Raw genomic sequence first — 24,615 nt, 5'->3', positions numbered from 1 at the left:
CATGTACGTAGGTTACTGCAAGTAATGTCTCCATGGAAACTACAACAGATACAAAGAGCATAATAACACTATTTGATAGAGCAAATTCTCAGCCTCATAATACTATTTTTTCAAGAAAATCACCACCACTAGCTGTGTATTTTCACCAGGGATGAACAAGAAACCACAGGCCATTCTTGTAAAAACCTGCACCAGAGGAGGAGACTAGCTGTCACAATTGCTGAAGTCTACCACCTACCAACTCGTATTCACATCCACTGTTGGTGTTCATCAGTGTTGAGTCATCACCAGTGAATGTCAATGAGAGCCAATTTTCCACCTGGAGGAATTGAATTATCCACCTTTGCTTCTTATGCACTTCTGTGTCAGAGGTTATTTTGTCAGACCACCATCCTGCTTCCATCTGTCACACACAAAATGTGATGGAATATGGTCAGGAAGTTTCAGCCTCTACTACCACACTTTCAACATCTGTCTCTGTCACCATGGGCCAACACAATAAAGCAGGAGGCATTATTTTTGGAGCATCTCTTGTAAAATATATAATATAGTTTATGTATGTAAGTAACAAAACATTTCAATTTTTAATTTTTAAAAAGGGGGCGGGGGGTGGGGAACCATAAAACTAGTAAGATATTTGATTTCATTTCTGTGAAATCAATGCACAACTCTGTTTTTATAGTAGTGGTTGCAATTCCTAGTGAGTTCTCAAGGTGTTAGTGAGAGACTTTTGATGAAATTTCATTCATTCTGTGCTTCATCCTTGATAACTGTTGTTCACAAATTTATGTACAATCAGAGAGCAATGACATGAATAAGATGGGGTGGTGAAGCAAGGAATGTTTGTCTCTGCTAAGAGAGGTCTCACAGAAGTCTGATGAAGAGACAGGATCAATGTTTGAGTTAAATATGTGATTGTAACTCTACACATTACATTTAAAAATTTGCAGGTAATTTATTTATGGGAACTGAAAATAGGGTCATGAGTACACAAAAGAAAAAGAAGAAAAGAAAAGAAGAGAAAAGAAAAGATAAGAAAAGAAAGAAAAGAAAAGAAAAGAAAAGAAAAGAAAAGAAAAGAAAAGAAAAGAAAAGAAAAGAAAAGAAAAGAAAAGAAAAGAAAAGAAAAGAAAAGAAAAGAAAAGAAAAGAAAAGAAAAGAAAAGAAAAGAAAAGAAAAGAAAAGAAGATTCTTTTCATCAGTCTTGAAATATAGTCTCAAATTCCTTTATCAAAACAGAAAGCATGGCTGCCTGTTTTTCACTGTTTGCAGTACTGTTTTTGGCTAAAGTATCAAATAGTATAAAATTATTTGCCATAACCTGACTTACCTGTACACTGAGCTCCTGGTTTCAGTCACCATGATGTTAGTGGCAGATCTATGTGTGGTTGTTTCTAGGTGAGCACCTAGGGCCAGACCAGGCAGGTAGGTTAAGAAGACTAATCACCATGGTGGTGAGGGGCAGAGGCTGGGCCTCTTGACAGGCTGCGCCAGATTGCATGTTGTCCACAGTCCATGGGTTGGACATGCCTGGTCTAGCTGGAAAAATCCTGAAGGACAGAAACATAATGTGTTGGTGCGTATATCAGAAAACTCACTTTGCTTAATGGTGAAAGGATGTATGGACAGGCACTTAATAAACATAACTGCGAGCCTTGATCTCAACTGACTGTTGTTTAGTTACTGAATAGAAGATGTGTTGTGGATTTTGTGACTGGACAATGAAATAGAATGAAACATTGGTTCTGTTTGTACATACTTTCAGTAAAGAATAAACATCATGAAGCTTGCTTTTCTCTGACACTCAGATAACTTTTCTATCACTGCAAAAATGTTCCTGGAAATCATAGAATGTGAAAAGAAGCCTACATTGATGCTGTACATAAGCAGCCTCTTGATAGCAGTTGAGGACTCAGAACTCGTAAAAATTGACTCAGCAGATCATTTTGGTATCCCCTAAATTCCCAGACATTTAGGCATGGTTGTAGACATTTCTTTAGGCGCTTCACTGAATCTGGATGAAAAATAATATTTCAAGAATTATTTCAAAGTAAGCATTTTTTAAAATGCATGTCTGACATATGTTGCCAAAAACAAAGGCAACTTTTTTAACATAATAGCGGATAATGTTGACTACCTAAATTTGAACTGAAATATATATAATTTATTAATCATTTATATGTAATATTAATCATGTACAAAATGCTATAATGGAATTTTTTAAGATTCTGCTGCACTAACTGCACAATGGAATGTTTTTGTTTGTGTGTTTTTGAGAAGGTCTGAAAGATTTAAGTTACTTTCCACCATGATAACAAAAACTAGTTAGGATTTTTAGAAAGTTACAAGCAGTCACACAAGAAAATAGGCACACAATAGAAGCAGGCAAAAATAAGGAAGATGTAATTGAAGAATTTATGATAAATTTTATTTTTTATTTAATTCAGAACATGAAATGAATTATACTAATATGTTGTGCCAATAACAGTGGACGCTTCCGTAGAATATAAGTGGGGAAGACTCTTTTCTTTAAAAAGATCAACATTTTAAAGAATTATTTTTAAAGAATTTAAATTATTAGTTGTGAATAGAGAGGAGGAAATACTCATAGAAATAATAGCTAGGGCACTAGTTACTGGTCACAGGTTAAGTGGCTTTTAAAGGGTTTTATTAAACAAATCTATAAAATTTTAAAGATCTATATGTTTGCAGTCTTTTACTGAACTGTTTTTAAAAGAGAAGATTCAAAACTCACTAGAAGTATGCCTGTTCATTGAAATGAAATTCTGTAGCTATTACTTCTGGACCGTGCATCCAAAAAAAGTTGTGAAAAATTCTGTCTCATTCTTAAAAAAATGAAAATAAGAATATATCAAATTTTGTAGTATATTATGCAACTTTTACATGAATATTGGATTAACTTTAAAAGATAATCATTGCATCCCTCAGTTTTCCTCCCTGATTTTGAATAAAACCAAACCTAGATAAAAGCTTGGTCCAAATGATAGAATTTTTTCTTCTCAAGACCAGTTGAAGCTAAATTTTATCAAACATTTCTATATATACAACTGAACAAGGCAAGGAAAAATATTTTAAAACTCCTACACAATTTTTTTAGTTTCATGTCTTAGTGATTACAGTCTTCACAGATGCATATATTTGATTTTAGGAGGCATAATATGAGTAATTAATGATAACTCAGAAGTTGTCAACTAGTTAAGAAAATGCATAGGAAAGCAAATACATTTAAGAAAAGTCAGAATAAAATTAGTACTGTGGCAGTATTTGTTTTCCTGATGCTGGTTTTTTACATCCTATGAATTAAACTTATGCCCTTCCTCGTTCCTACTTTTTATAGGAATAATCCTTGGTCAATAGAAAATATATTTGCAATGCATACTGCACTTGCACAGGTTTTTATTCTGTTCAGATACAATCTACATACAACGTATCTGTTTTTTCCAATAGCTACTGGAATATATAATCGCTCATAAACAATGTTATGTTGGTTTTTTTTTTTTTTTTTCTTCATTAGGGGCTGATGTTATCAATTTTGATGGCCACGTAGTGCTACCATACAGATTCAGGAACAAGAAAATGAAAACATTGAAAGATGTCATCTCTCTGAAATTTAAGACCTCTGAAAGTGAAGGTGTAATTTTCCATGGAGAAGGACAACAAGAGACTATATCACCTTGGAACTCAAGAAAGCCAAACTTTTTCTAAATTTAAATTTAGGTAATTTTTTTTTTTTTTTTTTTTGGTATGCTTTTGTGTCCTTTTTAACACTTGTTCTGGTTTCAGCTGAAATAAAGATGTCCTGGCTTTTGCTTAGTCATGGGAGCATGTCCATGGCCAAGCCAGGACAGGCCACTTAGTGGGAAAAAGAAGTCACCACTATACGCATGACTGCAAGGGGAGGGTGGAGCCAGGACAGGTGGCCAGAATTAGGCCAAGGGTTATTCTATAAAATATGACATGCAGAAGGTCATGACTACTACCCTCTGCTGATCTTCCACAGATGGGGAGGAAACTGCATCCCATAGTCTGAGGGGAATGAAGAAAGTCTTCAAGGCCTTGGGACAGTTGGTGAAAGGGTCTGGGGCACAAGTTATTTTCTCTTCCCTCCCTTCGTTTTCAGGTGATGACATGGGATGGAATAGAAGGATCCAGTCCATAAATGCCTGGCTACAAGACTGATGCTATAGGCAGGGCTTTGAGTTCTTTGATCATGGCTGGTTTTATAAGACACCAGACCTGACAGTAATACATGGAAAAGGTTTATTTCACAGTAGCAAAAGGGTTCTGGAACAGGAATTAGCAGGGCTCATCCAAAGACCTGTAAACTAAGTTTGAAGGGGGATGGGGATGTAGATTGACTTGGACTGGTGGAGAAGTGCTCTAGTATTGATGAAGGCCAGGACATGGGACAGACACCCCTTGAGGGTTGCTGGGCATTGGTTGGTATGGGGTAAGAACTTGCATTGCTGGCAGGCCACAGGTCAGCAGGGAGTTGTATTTATTGCTGTGGATTGGTCAGTAGGTAGAGAGTAATTGCACTGTGGCTGTATAAAGTATGCATTTATATATTTATAGTTGCATTTCTTCCCATTTTCCTCTTCTTTCTTAGTGTATAGTTTTTATCTCAACCTGCAATTCCTGTTTGTTTTGTTTTTTTTTTTTTTTTCCCAATTCTCTCCCTCATTCCATCTGGGATGGAAAGGGGGAGTCTGGAGAGAGTGAATGGCTGTGTGATGTTTAGCTACGCGACAAGTTAAACCGCAGTTCTCAAAAGAACTTATATCCTTCTTTTTCTTCAGATATGGCAGGCCACATAATTTAATTTTGTGAAAATATTCATCATTCCTTTTATGTTGTTCTTTTTTACTTCCTGTCCTATGTCCCCCCACTTTGTGTGAGATAACATGAAAGTAAAATCAAAATGAAGATCAACAATATATTATTATTAGAAACTTGTTGGAAAGGATTGGTAGGGGATTGGGAGAACTGTATTTGCCTCAGCTATAATTTCATCTTCAGAAACTTGCAAAATTGTTGAGATTGGAAGGACTTCTAGAGGTCATCTCGTCCATCCCCCAGCTCAAGCAGAATCAGCTAGAGCAGGTTGCCCATAAGTACATCCAGAGCTTCAAGTATCCAGAGCTTCAAATATCTTCAAGAGTGGAAATTGTCATTATCTCATTTTAAGAACACAATCAAGTGGCTGTGTGAAAGAAAGATGCTGTTTTTAATGCTAGGGGAATAAGGATCACTCTTAAAAATCTGCAGCAAAAAAAGATTACTGTATGGGAAGCTACAGGCCACATGAGGTTCAGTAACCTTCCTACAAAGAAACAGAGCTTGAAGATAGGCAGGGAGAAGGTCCTGTTTGTTTTTTTTTAAGCTATACTATGAAGCACTGGACCCACTGAAGCTGGTGAAAATTCTCGGAAGGATCAATAACCTTCAGCAAAAAAGCAGTAAAGATCATTTGTAGGAAAATACTGTATTAAGCCATGGCAGTGTGATTTGCTAGAATGTGTTGTCAACTTGCACATCTTTACTGATTTTCAGGCATGCTCCAGGAATGCATTGTCTTCTCATGTATTTAAAACATAGAAGAATACACTGAGTTATTGGGCAGTGCAGCGATTTTTTAAACTTCTTGGTGAATTTGTCATTTGCTGCTTCACTTGAGATATATACTACCTACCTTTCTGGCTTACTTATGTCAGCCAGACTGCAGTGAAATATGACCTCTGATGAGCACAGCTACCCAGGCAAAAGTTTCCAGAAAGCACAGCAGTAAGCTGCAAAACTGTATTTACGTTAACTTTAATTGCCTCCCAGAAAAATTGCAGAATCACAGATGGCCAGGGTTGGAAGGGACCTCAAGGATCATGAATCTCCAACCCCCCTGCCATGTGCACAGCCACCAACCTCCACATTTAATGCTAGACCAGGCTGCCCAGGGCCCCATCCAATCTGGCCTTGAACACCTCCAGGGATGGGGCATCCACAACCTCTCTTGGCAGCTGTTCCAGCACCTCACCACTCTCTCTGTAAAGAACTTCCCCCTGACATCCAACCTAAATCTTCCCTCTCTCAACTTAAACCCATTTTCCCTTGTCCTGCTGTTGTCTACTCTTTCAAAGAAATGACTCCCCTCCAGTTTGTAGGCTCCCTTTAGGTACTGAAAGGCTGCAGTGAGGTCACCCTGCAGCCTTCTTTTCTCCAGACTGAAGAAGCCCAGCTCCCTCAGACTATCTTGGTAGGGAAGGTGCTCCAGTCCCATGATCATCTCTGTGGTCGTCCTCTGGACCCTCTCCATCAGTTCTGTCTTTCTTGTACTGGAGGCTCCAGATCTGGACACAGTACTCCAGATGGGTCCCCACAAGAGCAGAGTGGAGAGGGACAATCACCTCCCTGTCCCTGCTGACCACCCCTTTTCTGATGGAGCCCTGTATACCATTTGCTTTCTGAGCTGCAAGAGCACTGCTGGCTCATGTTAAGTTTATCATCCATCAGGACGCCCAGGTCCTTCTCTGCAGGACTGCTCTCAAGGACTGCTCCTTTTACCTCATCTAGTGAAATGTGTCCCTACCCAGGGTGACACTTAGTAGAATGAAAAGGCTCTCACTGTGAGGGTGCTCAAACGTGGAACAGGTGACAGAGATACAGAGGATCTTCAATCCTCCCCAGATTAACCAGATATAAGTAAGCTTCACTGAATCTAACCTAAAGAACCAACAACCAATGCTTGCAAGTTGTATTCCGTTCAGAGGCTTTCCTCAGAAAACGAGTCAAAGAAGAGAAGCTATGAAGCAGCGGTGAAGGGACAGCTGTCCCACTTACCCCATTAGTCCAGTGGACAGTTCAATGGTACAATTTTCTGCACCTATACAAGGCATAGAAAAAAATATAAGAAGTACCCAAGCAAAAGGGGTGCGTTGAGATCCTCTGGTACCATGGCAACACTGATGTCACCAAAAACAACACAACTAACTCAGTTTTCTTTAGTTCAGTAACAGTCTGTATGATTGTTTGCAATTTAGTCTTCATAGGAAACAGAATCACCGCTTTTCTCTCTACCTGAAGAGAATGTACACAGGGGTAAAGTGATGGGGGGACAGACACACTTATACATGCATCACTAAGCAAGAGCATCCGTAAATAAAAGCATGCTACATAAATGCCAGCTGTGGCTAAACAAATAGAATCATAGAATCACTCAGGTTGGAAAAGACATTCAAGATCACTGAGTCCAACGACCTAACCTTACTACCCTAACAAGCCTCTGCTAAATCATCTATCTGAGCAGCACATCCAAATGGTTTTTAAACACATCCAGGGATGCGATCTTTTAGGTAACAAAGAACTTTTTTATAGCTATAGTTTTATAAAGTTATTCTCTCAAGTTGTTCAATATACTTAGAACCAAAAGGGCAACTATGTACCATGAGAAATAAAGAAAACAAGGAGAGAGAAAACGAAGGAAGAAAGGAAGTAAGAACATGTTTATATTGAAAGAATTAAAAATCCACTACTTCAAGTTTCTGAAAAAGAAAAATAGAGATGTTACCATGCAAGGAATTAAGCAATAATTCTTTTTCCAGCAACCAATACAGAAATATGAAGTTCTGTTCGGAAAAATAAATGCTGAAAACAATTAATAATGTAAAAAAAATATTTATTTTCAGAACTTGCTAATTACATACATTCTTCTAAAAGTTTGAGGTTCCTTTATTAAAATAATTTTCTAATCTAGAAGTTATATAAGCACTTATGTGAAAAGGAAAGATTTATAGATTTCTCATGCAAAGGCTGCTCTGAAAGCAATGCCTTCTATTTTATTTTGTTGGCCCATGATATCAGAGGTAGATATCAGTAGTATAACAGTAGAGATTGAACGTTCCCACCAGTATCCCACTAGATTTTGTTGCCATGATGGCAGCATAGTGGCAGTCTGTGAAAATTATATCTGACACAGAAGTGCACATGAAACAAAGATATAACTGAATTCCTCCATGTGGAAAAAACAGCATCCATTGACATTCTTCAATACTTGATGAACATTCACAGAGATTTAACGGTCAGTGTTAGCATAGTGTGTTAGGTGGTGTGTTTCAGCAGTGGTGACAGTAATAGTGGATCAAATCTGCTGCTCCAGGCTTTTTTTTTTTTTTTTTTAAACAATACGCGCAGCATACAAGCCCTTCTTCAATCACCACCAAAAATGCATAGCTAGTCATGGTGACTACATTGAAAAATAATCTTCTGTAGCTTAGAACTTATTCTATTTAAATGGAAACTATATTATATAAGATTATGATGATACAATTTGATAAATGGGAAGCATTACTTTCAGAGCAAAGAAAATTTTTAAGGGAATGTATTTAAATCTTATTTAATTTATTGTGACGTTCTAAAAGATAAACAAAGTCCAAGTGTCCCATAAAAAAAAAAATTAGTATTTCTAAATCAATTTTTCTGAAGGAGGGCCACAAAGATGATCAGAGGGATGGAACACGTCCCCTGTGAGGACAGGCTGAGGGAGTTGGGCTTGTTCAGCCTGGAGAAAAGAAGGCTGCAGGGTGACCTCTTAGCAGCATTCCGGTACCTAAAGAGAGTCTACAAAGAGGAGGGGAGTCAACTCTTTGAAAGGGTAGATAATGGCAGGACGAGGGGAAATGGTTTGAAGTTGAGGGAGGGAAGATTTAAGTTGGATGTCAGGGGGAAGTTCTTTACAGAGAGAGTGGTGAGGTGTTGGAACAGCTGCCTAGAGGGGTTGTGGATGCCCCATCTCTGAATGTGTTCAAGGCCAGATTTTATGAGGCCCTGGGTAGCCCGGTCTAGCATTAAATGGGGAGGTTGGTGGCCCTGCATGTGCAGGGAGGTTGGCGATCCACAATCCTTGAGGTCCCTTCCAACCCTGGCCATTCAGTGATTCTGTTATAACATCTGTACATTCATTGATTATACAGTATTCCATCAAAAAACCTTAAAAAATCTTTTAAAAATGAACTAGCAATACATACTCTTCTAAAGGAAATGCTGAATGATTTAAAAAAGTGTTCAAGTGTAATTGAAAAATGTTTGAGTATGCAACTGAACATTTTGGTGGGATATGTATGCATGTAAAATAGATCTTTTTTAAATCTGACTTTGATTATGCATCCACTGATGCATAACAAATGTACTTGTATGGGATACACATTGCTGTTGCAGATCACAAACCTGTGGTGCCTGAGAATATCCACCAGTAACTTCACTACAGCTAGACATTTAAAAATAATGGACTGCTCAATTTGCTGTGGTTTCAAGAAGTTGATACAAAAATAAAACATTTTTTGTATCAGACTAAATATATGTTAAAAGAATGAAAAATATATGTTAAATTTTAATATTTCATTTAAAAATTGTACCATTCTTAGGTGCCGAGTTGATGACAGGGCCTGCTGGGCTGCTGTGTGTGTCTGGGGTGCCCTGTGCTGGACAGCCAGAACCAAAATAGACCCATACCTATTACTGTTAACCACTAGAGATAAGAAATTAGCTGAAGTCTGTTCTCACTTACTTTCATACCAGAATAACAAACACTTGCAAAGAAACAATCACAACTATTTCTTCCTGGGGAGTAGGTAAACAACCCACACTTTAAATACTTATAAAAAAAAAAAAAAAAGTTATTTTTGATCCTAAATCTGCAAAACTCTACTGTTTGAGGAGTACCATGGAGCAAATGAGGAAAATCACCACTTTTTATGATCTTCAAGATAAGAAGTCCCCTCTATGTGAAAACAAATAAGAAAAATAAAATTAAAAAAAAAAAAACATGCTAGAGAGTACATTAGAAAAGAATTAAGCTTTCAAACAGAGCATGTTTTCAAAGAGATCTTCAAATGCTTTCACAGTTCATTTCCCTCACTCTCCATTGTTTTAATACAAGTACTGAGACATGCACCTGTAATATCAGAAAAAGTAAATACCAAGCTATGCTTGCAGATGTTGAACTGTGACTATGCTGGCTGAAGATCAATTACATAGAAATTGTAGAAATATCCAGAATAAAAATATCTAAAGAGAAACAGAGAAAAAGAGGGTTGGATGCTTCGGATAACTCTTAAGTGTTCTATTCACTGTCACAAACAAAGCTACTAAGTTTACAGTGACTGCTGATAATTTTCTCACATCTGTGATTCTTTTTTTCTCCAAAATGAAAAACAATTTTAATTACAATGATTTAATACAGTTGCTACAAATATGAGAACATGATTAGACAAAACATATGCTTCAAAATGTTTCTTCCTATCTATCATTTAATATTTTTATGCAGTTCCATCACTTCTATGGTCATAGAAGTCCATCTTTTCATTAAGACAGTTTAGTGAACATTATTATTATGAGTAATAAAATATTATGAGAGGTTGGCAAAGAACCATTTACATGGATTATGAGACCACATAAGTATCTTCACAATTTAGGTGGAAAAAAAAAGTGTAAAAGAATAAATATGTATTCATATGTTTACATACATATGGACATATAGTTCATTCAGCATAGGGAGTTCCAGTGGCCATCAAGACACTTCATCAGTTTTTTGATCGTGAAGGTTTGTTTGTTTGTGAGCATAGGCTGATGAAACAAAATGTCCAGTATATCTATCTAGTGGCACTGGACAAAAGAAAATTGGTTAGGTTCCACACAAGTTAAATAGTGGCTTTCTTATCTACTTTAAATATTCCCTGTGATATTTTGATGTAATATATAGTTTTGGAGAGAATGGAGTTTCTGTGAAGTACATATGGCAACCATAGGAGAGAGTGATGGAGATATGAATAGTTGGTAGCAATAGCATGACAATGGCAAAGGAAATTACAAGTATCACAGAAATTTTTCTAATGATGAATACAGCTGATGAATGTGGAATTAATAGTGAAGAGGAACAATGGTTTCACTTAAAGTCACTACAGGCAAATAGGATTAACTTGTCAAAATCTGTTCAAGCTCTAATTTTTAGCACTTCAATATTTTCAAAACAGTTATTGTAAATATTCCTTTCAAATGCTTATGGCTTAAGCCTTAACAGCATCTCCAAGTCTAATTTTTTTTTCTCTTGTAAATATTCACATGACCAAGATTTTGTTCACTGTACTATCTAAGGAGTAAATAATCTCCATAAAAAAATGTTCATTTCTTCATAAAATGATAAGGTCTGACTTGTTTATTTTTCTTCTTTTCTCTCCTTCCTTAAAAAGAAATCAGTCATACATCAGAATACTCTAACAGTAACATTTGACATAGCAAGATAGAACTAGTCCATGAGCAAAGGTATCAGTGACTCCATTCCACTCATGCCATAAGATTTCAGCACCCAGAAGTCCTCAGAAGATTATCTTAAAAAGTGCTGTCAAAGACTGTTCAATAGGAATGCTACTGTTTTTTTTGTTGTTGTTTGTTTGTTTGTTTGTTTGTTTTGTATGCATTAATCTGCTGCAGTATTGTGATTGAAGGAACTATTCGTATGGCAATGATTCTGCAGGAGCTTATTATGAACTTCAAAAATCAGTGATAAAATACAATATATATTGTAGTTGTCATAGGCTCCAGATGCCTTGAATTTGCTGATTGTCTAAAAAATTCATAAATGGGAACATGACGAGAGACATCTATCTATCATGTCTCTTTACTCTCTGTCTCAAAAAGAGCTTGAATATAAATATTCCATCAGCTTTGCATTAATGAATTCAGTGGATACTTTGCCTTCTGTAACATTACTTTCTTTCCTATGACTTGCTTTTTGATAAATTTTTCCTATGGCTTGCTTTCTGATAAATTATGTCACTGCAAATGTAAAGATCCTTTCTCCTCTTTTGAGTGTATTAAATATATTATATGTACCTGAAACTCTACAAAGGGGATGGGGAGCAAAATGCCTCCTATACTGTCAGAAAAGAGCAAGTCTGACACTGCCTTATGACACTAAATATGGACAAGTCTCTGGAGCTGGACAACATGTATCTCAGAGTCCTGAACTAACTGACTGATGTGGTTGCCAAGCTACTCTAAATCATTTCTGAATATTCATGGCTGTCAGGTGAAGGTCCTGGCAAGTGGAAAAAGGAATCATCACTCCCATTTTTAATAAAGGGAGAAAGGAAAATCTGGGAGACTATCGACCAGTGAGCCTTACCTGTGCCAGGGAAGATCACAGAGCAGAACCTCCATGAATCTACTCTAAGGCATGTGCAAGAAAGGGGAGGGGGGTGATTCAAGAATGCCAACACAGCTTCATCAAGGATAGACTATGCCTGACCATAGAAGTGCTCAGGTTGGAAAAGACCTCAGAGACCATCAAGTCCAACCACAACCTAACCAAACTTACCCTAATTCTAACAACCCTCTGCTAAATAATGTCTCTGAGCACAGTAAACAAATGGTTTTTAAACACATTCAGGAAAGGTGACTCAACCCTGCCTCTGGGGAGCCTATTCCAGTGCTTAACAACCCTTTCTGTAAAGAAGCTTTTCCTGATATCCAGCTTAAACTTACTCTGGCACAACTTGAGACCATTTTCCGTCATCCTGTCACCAGTGAGAAGAAACCAACCCTGCACTTGCTGTAAGCACCTGTCAGGTACTGGAAGAGAGTAATAAGGTCTCTCTTCAGACTCCTTTTCCCCAGACTAAACAGCCCAATTCCTTCAGTCGCTCCTCATACGGCATATTTTCCAAGCCCTTCACAAGCCTTGCAGCCCTTCTTTGGACCTGCTCGCACCCCATGTCCTTTCTGTATTGAGGTGCCCAAAACTGAACACAGTACTCGAGGTGAGGCCTCACCAGTGCTGAGTACAGGGGCCAAATTACTTCCCTAGTCCTGCTCACCACACCATTCCTGATCCAAGCCAGGATGCCACTGGCCTTCTTGGCCACCTGGGCACACTGCTGGCTCGTATTCAGCTGACTGTCCATCAATATACCAGGGTCCCTTTCTGACAGGCAACTTTTCAGCCACTTCTTCCCAAGCCTATAGGGTTGCCTGGGGTTGTTGTGACCAAAATGCAGGACCTGACACTTGACACTATTGAATCTCACACGGTTCACCTTGGCCCATCAATCCAGTCTATCCAGGACCTTCTGTAGCACCTTTCTCCCCTCTGGCAGATCAACACTCCCTCTCAATTTGGTGTAGACTGCAAACTTACTGAGGGTGCACTCAATCCCCTCATCAAGATTGTTAATAAAGATGTTAAATAGAAGCGGCCCCTGTACTGAACCCTGGGGGACACTGCTCATGACCAGCCGCCAACTACATTCAACTCCATTGATCACAATTCTTTGGGCTTGGCCATCCAGCCAGTGTTTCACCCAGCAGAGCATACATCTATTCAAGCTATGGGCAGCCACCTTCTCCATGAGAATGTTGTGAGGGACAGTGTCAAAGTCTTTACTGAAGTCCGGGTAGATCACATCGACAGCCTTACCTTCATCCACTAAATGGCTCACCTTGTCATAGAATGAAATCAGGTTTGCCAAACATGATCTACCATTTGTAAACCCATACTTACTAGGCCTGATCCCTTGGTTGACTTTTAATTGGTCCATTATGTCTCCTGAGATTATCTGTTCCATAATCTTCCCTGGTACTGAGGCGAGACTGATAGACCTGGAGCTACCAGGATCATCTTTCCGTCCTTTTTGAAGATGGGTGTCACATTTGCCAGTCTCCAGTCCACTGTGACGTCCCCGGTTAGCCAGGACTGCTGAAGGATGATGAAGAGTGGCTTGGAAACCACATCCACTAACTCCTTCAGCACTCTAGATGCAATCCATCTGACTCCATGGACTTTTGAGCATTCAGCTTCTGGAGCAAGTCCAAAACCATCTCATCATGGATTATGCAGGGCCTATTCTGTTCCCCATCCCTATCTACCAGTGCAGGAGGCTGTGTTCCCAGGGAGTAACAAGTCTTACTATTAAAGACTGAGGCAAAGAAAGCACTTAATACCTCAGCTTTATCCTGATCCTTGGTCACCATGTTGCCCTCGGTGTCCAACAAGTCATGGAGGTTCTCTCTAGCCCTCCTCTTGCTGTTGATATATTTATAGAAATATTTATTGTTGTCTTTTATCTTAATGACCAAGCTCAGTTCTAACTGGGCTTTGGTTTTTCTAATTTTCTCTCTGCACAGCTTCACTACATATCTGTAATCGCCTGGAACAGCTTGAAAAGCGGGCTCATGTAAAATCAAATGAGATTCATCAAACCAAAATGTAAGGTGTTGCCACTTGGGTTGGAGCAATCTCAGATATGTGAACAGACTGGGAGAAGTACTCAATGAGAGCAGCTCTGTCAAGTAGAACTTGGGGGTCCTAGTGGATAAAGAGCTGGATGTGAGCCAGCATTGTGCACTTGCAATTTGGAAGGCCAACAGTATACTGGACTGCCTCAAAAGAAGGGCAGCCAACTGGGTAACAGGAAGAAGTTGTCCCCCTCAGTTCTGTTTTTGTGAAGTCACACCTGAAATACTGTGCCCAGGTCTTAGGCCCTGAAGACAATAAAGATGTGGAGCTGTTGGAATCAGTCCAGAGGGCAGCCACAAAGATGATCAGAGGGCTGGAGCACCTCTCCCGTGAGGTTCAGGAAGTTGGGCTTGTTTATACTGGAGAGGAGGATTGTTTTTCTGGGGAGACCTCATTGTGACCTTCCAATACTTCAGAGGAGTTTATGAACTGGCAGAAAACCAACTTTTTTCATGGTCTATTAGTGAGAACGGGCAAGAATGGTTTTAAATTAAAAGAAAGGAGATTTAGGTTAGATGATAGGAGGAAATTTTTTATTCACTGTGGTAAAGGACTGGAAAAGGTTGCCCAGAGAAGATGCAGATGCTTTTTCCCTAGAGGCATTCAGTGCCAGTCTGGATCAGGCCCTGGGCAACCTGATCTAGTGGTTGATAACTATGTTCATGTGAGGGCATTGGAACTACATGATATCTAAAATCCCTTCCAACATAAGTCATTCTATGATTTTAAAATGAAAGCTACAACTCCCGTTGACTACAGTATATTTTTTTTTAATGTTAAATATTTTGTTTGCTTCTCTTCCCACACAGTTAAAATCTTTTCTAAATTTGACATCAGCACTTATTCACAGAGAGAAATGTAAAGAACATTTTCAATCTTACTGTAGAGGGAGCCTTTAATTTATTTATTTATTTATTTATTTATTTTTGTGACTTCCAAGAGATCTATTAGAAAGTAACGTCACAGATCTCATCTGCAGTTTCAAACATAGAAAAATCTCAAAGCAAGAAGGCAAGCAAATAATTAAATGAATAAGAGCACCTTGAAAGGAAATATTTTGTAATTTTACAAACTTCTCTAGGGAATAGATGTCATCTCTAATTCTCTTTTAAAGTTGAACCTTTTTCTTAATTCACATTGCTGTGTAAGGAAGAATGTGGTTTCCATTTCTGACACACAAAAAATAATGTGTATTTTATCAGCATACTCAAGAAAAATAAGAACAAATCAATATGGCAATTAATGACCACGTATTTCAATATGTGGTTTAATGAGAGTTCTTAATACTCTGAGACTAATAACCAGATTGCTGTATTGTGCAATGAAATATTTTTTTAAGCACTAAGTTTATGACTTTCCAATTAAACCTTTACTATGAGAAAATGTGCAAGTTCTACATCTGAAATATGTTCTCAAATATTCTCTAAATAAAAGACTGCATTCAATATAAACCTACAAACTTGAAGAAAAATATATGATTGTAAGGTATTAAGCAACCTTTTGCTTTAGGTAATGTTTCAAAAAATTTTCACAAATTGGATTAGATGCCCATGTTTTAATCAGGCTTAAAAAATTGCTACTTATCTATACAGTCAGTTTCTTCACTGACAGCAGGATTAATCTGCAAATCTCACTGGTTAATGACAATGCTTCAATATACAATACTAATTATAGGGCTAAAAACTTTGCTCCTGCTGAATTCCGTATCTATGGAACAATGTAACTTTACATAAGTTGCTCCAAATAATGCATTTGAAAACAAGTTTGGAACTCTCAAACATTATTCTGTTTTTCCAAGAAGTCATAAGACAGTGAACTTTTCTTCTCAACTGCGCTGCTGCTGTCTACTGGTTTCAGCATACTGACTCAAGGACAGCCTGATTCCTGCTTCTAAAATCTACACAGTATTTTAGGAGAGGTTTTTTTTGTTTCTTTGTTTTGTTTGTTTGGGAGGAGAAAGAAAAAAAAAGTTCCTATAGACATATAAATGTAAAACATTATTATTAATGTCATTAACAAAATACTGAAATAACTTATAATACTAGCAGTTCAATGCTTCTCTTCGAGGAAAACAAAAGGTTAGGTTTCTTACTTCAGTTGTCTGTGAAGACAAATTTTATCAGTATTTTTTTAGTTGATTCATTATTTCCTTGATAGATGTGTTTTATTTTTCTCCAGAAATATGCAGTCTTTCAAGCAGACAACTTTTCATCCAGTGACAGAAATAATTTTGTTAGCCAACTATGCTTTTCCTCACATTTAGTTTCAGACTCCAAATTCATCTTGTAACGTGCTTACAGTGCATAAGATATCAATTTAATTAAAAAAAAAAAAAAAGGAAACAAAACAAAAACCTAAAACCTTTTGCTTGTAAATATTTTTGGCTAAAAAAAAAAAAAAACAAAAAACAAAAAAACCTACAACTTAAAAATATTTTCTTTTTTTTGTTGTTGTTTAAAAAAGTGTTGGATTAAAAAAAAAAAAAAGTTGGTTTCTGTCTCCATATACTTGAATTTGTATAGTAGATATACTTAAATGTAAAAAAATGTAATCATGATGTGAAATCAACCATGTTATAGTGTTGGCTACACTTAAAACAGCATATAAAATATTTTAGTAGAGTGAAAGCACATAGCCAAGTCAAAGCAACAGAAATCACAAGATATTTTTGCTAGTTAATTAACATAATTGCTAGTTACCATGACAAAGTGTTTCAATAGGTCTTAAATCACTTGATGTCAATGGAAGAGTCTTCAAGATAGGTGCTTCTTAACTTGTTCTAACATTTTTTATTTTTTTTTTTTTAAGATAAATCTCAAGTATTTATTTCCCCTAAAACATCTACAAGAATACTGTACTAAATTTGCATAGAAATAGGACATCAGACATTTACAGTTTGCAGGCATGTGGACTTCACGTAAGCACCCACAGGATCAAATTCAAGGAATGGTATTTAGAAACTACACTTGCTTTTCTTAAAACTTGATCTGTTGTGCTCTTAACCACTTGCACCATTGCTCATCTCGTTTTTTTTTTTTTAGAAGAGATTCTAAAGTTATACTCAAATATTAAAGGAAAAATCTCCGAAAAACATGTCATATTTAGACAAGGTGAGCTTCTTCAATTGAATTTTTACTTGTTTTATTTTTATCTTTGTCATCAGGCAATGAATTATGTCTTGTTTCCCTCTCAAGACCCAGCATGAAATGTATCTGAATGCTATCTTTTCCTCAACTGGTCTATTCAAGTCTTCTGCAAAAACAATTTTGAAGATCAAAAGTAGTGATTTCAAAGCACTCTTACTAATTCTAATGCTGTATTTCCTATAGAAGAGCTAACTAGAAACTCAGAATAAAGGATACAGTAAATATTAAATTAAGCTCCAGTTATTACAATTAGTAATCCTGGAATATCTTCATGCATTTTAGCAAAAAGCACTTGAGATTCAGATTTAATCTGAAATTCAAAGACAGTTTCTATTTAGATTTTTTTTTTTTAAAGGAATATAATGGAAAAACTTACAGTAGGAGCAGCCGTAGACCTCAATTCTTAACCCAATTTGGCCTTCTCCATTCCAATCTAAAGGAACTATACGTACATAGCGAGCAATGACTGGGTGTTGCAAATCATGTCGGACCACACTATCAGAGTCTGTGTTTCCAGGAAATGCCTAAGGGAAAGAATAAGAAAATTATTTTATTATTTCTATCTCATACACTGTAAAGATTCTGTTATGAAGGAAAATTTTAGGTAGTGAAGACCTCCGAGTGACTAGTTAGCACTTAAGTTTAGTTAAAATGTTTTCTTTGATACTGAGCAAATGAACAGTGGTTTTAAAAAGTTTTGTAGTGCTCACAACACAAACACTGTAGCACTGGAACCTCGTGCTTTCTCCACAATAGATACAGTAAATTCAGATAAGAGCTGCTGCTAGATACGAAAGTATTTTGCATCACTGATCCATTGCTCAGTTACTAAAACATTTATAAAGATGTCCAAAAGGGTTGTTCTGTGACAAGATACCCATCCTCTAACAGATTACAAACAGCAGTCACTGTCTTGTAAACAGAAACACTGATATATCCTATTTCCTACAGCAGACCCTCCAATTTCTCAAATTTCCAGGAATACAAAGATCTTTCTTTATTTTTTATGTACTACCTTCTGGAAAATGAGCACACAGTTTCTCTCCTAACCATAGTTACCTCCCACAGCAAAATCAGCTCTTTTTTGACTTTGGAAGTCAAAAAAGTACAAAACACAGTACTCTGTCATGGTTTTATAATTTTGTTATCGGTATTCCACACCAAACATCATGTAAAGCACGGGTAATTAAAGAGTTAATACTCCAGTTCCGTGGACTGACAACTTTCTGGATGCCTGGTTCTCAGAAGAAAGGAAGAACTACACATCCCAGGGGACTTCATGTTCAGAGAGGAGGATAAGCCATGGGAGGGAGTCATGGGATCTTGCTCTCTGGCTCTCTTGCTCACTGCCTAGCAGTGTGTGGGTCTGCTCCCCAACCGTGTGCCTTCAGTTCAAAGTAGGCCTTTTAGTTTCGGACACTCTCTCTCTCTTATTTGATTTATTAGCCTCAATTTCAATTATATTATATTATATTGTGTTATCTTGCATTCCGATATCATGTTTAGTAAAATTAAGTTTTCCTCCTTAGATTGTTGCTGCTGTTCTGGTTTCTGGGCCCAGCTCCCATCTCCCTTCCCTTCCCCCTTTTCCGTCCTGTTTTTGGGACAGGGGGCCTATGGGCTTGCTGCCCCCTGTCGAGGGCACACGTTGATCTAGATAACTCCGTGACAGACTCTCAAGTAAAATTTAAAAATGACTGAAGTAAATTCAGTGCTTCTTTTGTAATTTTGTACCTCTTGGTAAAAGATTTCATAGTACTCTGCTTAAAAGTAAATGATATCTATCTGTTAACATAACAGATTTTATTGTCTTTTCATCTCATGCACAAACCATTTGTTTTCTAATGGTAAATGTTAAAGATTGCCATTTAGTTATTTTCAGCATTTTCAGAGAAACATAAGTCTTCATGAGTAATTTTCAATAAAACGAGTATCTTGGAGCAGTAAACAAAGAAAGGTGATCTTTGCCACACAAATAAACCCACATAGAATCCTATAATACATTCAAGTACTGGAAATAAAAAGAAATGAAGAAACAACTAGGCTGTAAATGTATCTACTGCAAAATATAGTCATCAAAATTTTGTAAAGCCAAAAATTTAGGTTGACACTTTGCATATAGATACAGCACTAGATATTTCAGATGAGTATCCATCTTGTATACTGCACAGTAGATCTAGGTGTAGGTAAAGATTCACAGAACCCTTTCCTTGATGAGCTAAAAAAAAATAATGCATGTAATATTTTTTATAAGGTTGGTTGTTTGTTTGTACTGCTGCAATTATTGTGCTAAATAATGATGAAGACACTCGTGGCTTCATAGTAAAACTTGTTAGGTACAAAAATTAATGCCTGTGAAGCACTTCCATATTTGAGTGCTAAGCATTTATGAGAAATACAATAGTTCTGTATTCTGAGCTGAATAGCAGACAGACAACAACAAAAAGCACAGGCCGAACAAGAACTAAACAATCTATTGAATAACTGCCTACCATCTCAGATTTAATGCTGTTATGTCCTTGTTAGCAATGCCTCTGTACCATCAAAAACTATGGCAGAAAGTCACAGAGGTTCAAAGGACCGCTTTGCAACAAGCTCCTCGTATACTGCATGAACATTCTTTCATCCCTGCAGCACTCTCAGCTAAATCAGGATCGCCCCACAGAAATAATTCATTTTCACTGCTAACAGTCTTGCGAATTGGCCTACCACAGCTAGTACCATTTTCAAGACCTGCTGCTTTGTGCTGCCAATCAAGTTTCTTAGCTCCTCTCCCCCCTGCCCCAATGGCAGTCACACTTCATGATCTCTGCTTTCCATGCTGGAGCTGCAGCCAGTTGGACTTCGGTTTCTCAAGTCCCTTTCAGTCTCAGGAGGGAATAAAACAGCCAGAATGGAATGGATGCAATGCGGCTCTCTCTAGGACACCTGCTGCCTCAGAAGAGTTCACATCTACTGGACAGCTACAGAGCTCCTACAAAAGCATCACACACAAACAAGGAAGGAAAGAAAAACCCAGGACACTGTGCAGGGGTCCTACCTCTCACTAGGTGATACCTGTTCCGTGTACAGAGGATGGACATAAACTGCACCTCATCTGTTCCCCACTTCTTCTCCCCCGCTTCGTACAGGCACTTCAAGACATTAGGGGTGACAAAGTAAGGCTCATGGAGAAGACTGGGCGTACAGGAGATCTTAAATCCCTTGCAGCTAGAGCACTGCTGGCGCGTACTTGTCTAGATCACGGATATTTTCCAACAAGCACCTACCAGGCACGGCAACCCACAGCCAAAATCTCACTGCCCCTGCCAAGTAGCCAGCCTGTCGAGAGACCTCTCATTAGAGACTTGCAAACAAGGCTAAAAGCATTATTTCCATTTCACAGGCTGGCTTCTCTTCACCATGCATCACCTGCTCAAGAATAGATTGGGAAGCACATTACTACGCACCTGAGCATCTTGCTGAGCATGGGCATCATCCACATACATTCCTTCATCTCTGTTTCCCTGCAAAGACACAAGGATAGAAGACTCAGTTCACCAGAGCATCTACTGGAAGCAACTCCTGAGAATTCCCCACTCATGAAAAGCTGCTGGGGATGGATAATGGAGTCCTTCAAAGGGAACACTAGCTTACAAATGAAATGCAGCTCAGATGTACTTTGGGCTTCCTTCTGAAACGAGCAGCAACCCACTTCACTGGGACATTTAAAGAAGAGCCCACAGCACTCATGCACACCCAGAGTCAGAGTTCCCTCCCCGGAGAGGCTGGGTTTGAGGAGCAGGTCATGGGACACACAGGGTGAGAAAAAGCCAGCCTGGAGCTCCTCACCACTGAGTGCAGAGCTGTGCCCACAGCTCTGAACATTCACCCCCTTCTCCCCTCAGCTTGGCTCACCGTTGCGAGGGACACGAGGACCCTTCGAAACATGGGAGATGTGTCAGATACGATGCCATCCTCAAGGGAGCAGCCATATTCCAGCAAGAACACACACACAGCACCCGTTAGGAGCAGGGCCACCACCTGGGTGCTGCCCACAACATTTGCCAGCTGTAACCTAGCTAAGTACAGAACTGTGCCCAGGGCTCCCAGCAGCACTGCAGCACTCCAGCCATCATCATTAGTGCTACAGCCTCCAATTAAGAAGCGCAGACAGAAGGAAACTGACAAGAGAGCCTTTCGCACTCCTTACGAAGCTTGTAGTTCTCATTAATGCGACAAATCTCTCCATTGGTGCGAGAAGCCAGAATTTCCATTGGGCAACCTTCATCTGCTCCTGCTCCCTAGGGAATCACCAAGGCAAGACTTAAGATACCAGCACCTGCTTGTGACGTGCAACCAGGTTTCTTTAAGAGAGAGAAGACATGCATAACAAAGCAGTAAGTCCTTGGCCAGAACTTAAGCAATACAAAAGGAAGATTTCCAAACCTTCACAGCCCTCCTTAGTTCGTGCACATCATACATGGTGGTGGGAGTCATCACCCCAATGATCACCCTCTCAAAATTCCCACTCAGCTCCGACTTCAAGTCATCAATCAAATCCTAGAAGGCAAAGAGGAGAAAGGAGTTGGCAGAAGGGACGGCCTTTGAGGACAGAGGAACTGAGCTGTTCAGCACTCCTCTTCAGGCTCCAACCCTCCTTGCATCAACAACTGCTCTGAACTGAACAAGAACAAAACAACCTTGGTCAGGTGAAGTCTCTGCCGACCTTTCTCTTGTAGAGATTGGGTCGTTTTTCACTTTGCACCCAAGTGACACAACCACGTTCATGCATCTCTGCAGACCACCCACCCTGCCAGTAGTGCTCTTAGAGGTGATCAGAACTTGCTGACGCTGGGAAACATTTAGTTTGGTCAAGACGTCAGTGATGGCATCTTCATCCATGCCTGCAAGAAACAAATGGAAGCTAGTCAGGATGCTTGCACAAGGATCAGAAGTGCCCTCTGGTCTTGTGCCACCTCCAGTCCCTCACACAGCCGGCTCTCAACAGCTCCAGGACTACATCGATGCACACAAAGCTGCCAGGACCCAGGCCACCAGAGCAGCTGCATTTTGGGACACGAAGGGCAGTTCTGTTTCCACTTTCCAACAATTTTTAGGGCAGTTGTGCAGCAGAGCAGTGCAAGCAGCTATGCTTCCCTCTATCAAACCACCAGAGCAGCCATTCGCAGTGCTGGGGAAAAAATAAAAGTTGACCATGGAGGGAGATCAACTTAGCAAAGCCCTTCATGGCCTTCCTGAGAGCCTGCGCTTCTTGCTCAGCGCTGAAACTTGAGACCCCCTCGATTGTTGCCTAAGGCCACAAGAAAAGGATTTAGCAAAGGCAGACCGACGCACGCAGAGTTGAACTGGAAAAAAAAAAGAAGACAAACATAAAAGATGTGAACACAGAGATAGTAAAACTCCACCCACACAACTGATGCTTCTCTCTCACTTCTGTCTCACACGGCAGCCTGTTCTAGTGGGACTTCCCAAGCATATCAGAAAGAAGCCACGGGGGCACAACTGCATGGAGAACATATCTCCATACTGCTGCCCACGGAGTACCTGGTTTCCAGTGAAACAAAAGCTGGACCACCCGGCATCTGTGTTCAGGCCCACCAGGCCTTCTTCCTAGCAGTTCTCCACGTCAATCATAAAGCAATGCGCTCCCATCATAGCCCTAGTCCTGACTTCTCTTGTAGCAGGTAAGGACCAGTATTCTGCACCATTCCTTTTGCCCTGCTCGGCACTGGGGAGGCTGCAGCTGGAGAACAGCGTCCAGCTCTGGGCTCCCAGTACAGGAGACAGCTGGACATGCTGGAAAGAGTCCAACACAGGGCTACCAAGATGGTGAAGGGACTGGAACACCTCTGCCATGACAAGAGGCTGAGAGAGAGGGGGCTGCTCAGCCTGGAGAAGGGGAGCTCAGGGGGATCCCACCCACGGCTGTAGAAGTTCTGCACAGAAGTTTGTCCTGATATCCAACCTAAACTTACCCCATGCCTGTGTGTCCTGCGGAACCCCACAGATGTGACAGTGGGCTGCTTCTCAAAGGAAACCAGTGCTCGGCGTCGGGAGCGGTGGAGGAAGCAGCTGATCCTGCCAATAACGCTGCCATCGCGCGTCCCTCCCCGGGACTCCCACACCTTCCTCTCCCCAGCCCGGCTCGGCTCCTCGCAGGCTGCAGACACTGCTGAGGCACTCGCGCTCCAGGCCGTCATCTTCTTCCCGTGCCGCCGGACCGCTCTCTGCAGCGCTGCGCTGAGCTCCTGCTGCTGCACCAGAACCGCAGCTCCCGTGCTGACGGACGGCGGAGCTTCGTGCCGGCACCCACAGCACGCGGCCCCCGGGCTGCTGGCGGCACGGCAGGATGCTCCCGTCCCCGCCTCCCTCCCACCGCCCCTCGGCTCCGGCATCCTCCCGTTATCCGCCTGAGGAAACGAAGGCCCCGCACAGGGCTCTGGACGGGCTGACCGACGGCTGATGCCAACGGAACGACGTTCAACACCGCCACGCGCCGGTCCCGCACTTCGGTCACGACGACCCGAGGCATCTCTGCAGGCCGGGGGCAGAGCGGCTGGAAGGCCGCGCGGAGGAAAAGGATCCGGGGGCGCGGGCCCCGGGGCCCCGGAAGCGGAGCGGGCGCGCGGAGCGGGGCAGCGCCGCGGGCAGCCGGGCCGGGGCCACGCGGGACGCGCGCGATGATGACGCAATGACGGCGCGACCGCGGGCGCAAACGACCCCGCCGGGAGCGCCCGCCCCGTTCCGCGGGCCGACCAATAGGAGAGCGGGAGAGGCGGGGCCGAGCGCGGGCTCTCCGCCAATGGCGGCCGCGGGATTCCGTGCCGGGAAAGCGGCGCTCCGCCGCCCCGCGTCCCCGCCGCCGCCCGCCCCGCGCCTCGGGGCCCCGTCCGTCCCGCGTCAGAACGGAGCCGTCCTCCGGAGTCGGCGTCGCGGCGGGGCGCCGCCGGCTGAGAACCGGCGGCTGACTGCGAGCGGCGGGACGCCCGGTGTCCGGGAGCGGCTCCTGGCCGAGCCGGGCAGCCCCGAAAGAGAGGGACCGACCCCGCCGATCGAGACGCGTCGGAGCCCGGCAGAGTCGGGCGGCCGCCTTCGGTTCCGGCTCGGCTCGGCTCGAACGGTCAGCAGCGCCGTGCTGAGCCGCTGCCCCGCAGGCGGAGGACT

The 24,615-nt window shown here is 40.8% G+C and overlaps 2 protein-coding genes across 14 annotated transcripts in view; both read right to left on the bottom strand.

Moving 5' to 3' along the window:
• LOC149914304 (uncharacterized) overlaps nucleotides 1-24,615 on the bottom strand; it is a 162,854-nt gene that overhangs the window by 119,327 nt on the left and 18,912 nt on the right. The gene's annotated exons all lie outside the window — the stretch shown is intronic.
• LOC149914306 (annexin A4-like) lies at nucleotides 1,235-24,176 on the bottom strand. 9 transcript variants are annotated; one of them, XR_016460462.1, is made up of 7 exons: nucleotides 23,427-24,168; nucleotides 22,240-23,316; nucleotides 21,877-21,990; nucleotides 20,898-20,954; nucleotides 17,825-17,972; nucleotides 6,856-8,631; nucleotides 4,152-5,224 (listed from the first exon to the last, which is right to left on the bottom strand). XR_016460462.1 is itself a non-coding variant. In XM_090126988.1 (7 exons), the coding sequence occupies exons 2-7, from the start codon at nucleotides 22,330-22,332 to the stop codon at nucleotides 5,200-5,202; spliced, it is 480 nt and encodes a 159-aa protein (XP_089983114.1). In that variant the 5' UTR covers nucleotides 22,333-22,334; nucleotides 23,427-24,172; the 3' UTR covers nucleotides 4,152-5,199. The 9 variants fall into 9 exon arrangements, 8 of the variants coding, with proteins under 8 accessions (XP_089983119.1, XP_089983114.1, XP_089983113.1 ...); XM_090126988.1 differs by having other exon boundaries at nucleotides 6,856-6,898; nucleotides 22,240-22,334; nucleotides 23,427-24,172; XM_090126987.1 differs by having other exon boundaries at nucleotides 6,856-6,898; nucleotides 23,427-24,171.

The sequence above is a fragment of the Phasianus colchicus genome, chromosome 30, assembly GCF_987193195.1.
Source record: "Phasianus colchicus chromosome 30, bPhaCol1.hap1.1, whole genome shotgun sequence".
NCBI classification, from domain to species: Eukaryota; Metazoa; Chordata; class Aves; order Galliformes; family Phasianidae; genus Phasianus; species Phasianus colchicus.
The sequence above is the reverse complement of the archived record's forward strand: the minus strand, read 5'-3'. Positions and strand labels throughout refer to the sequence as shown.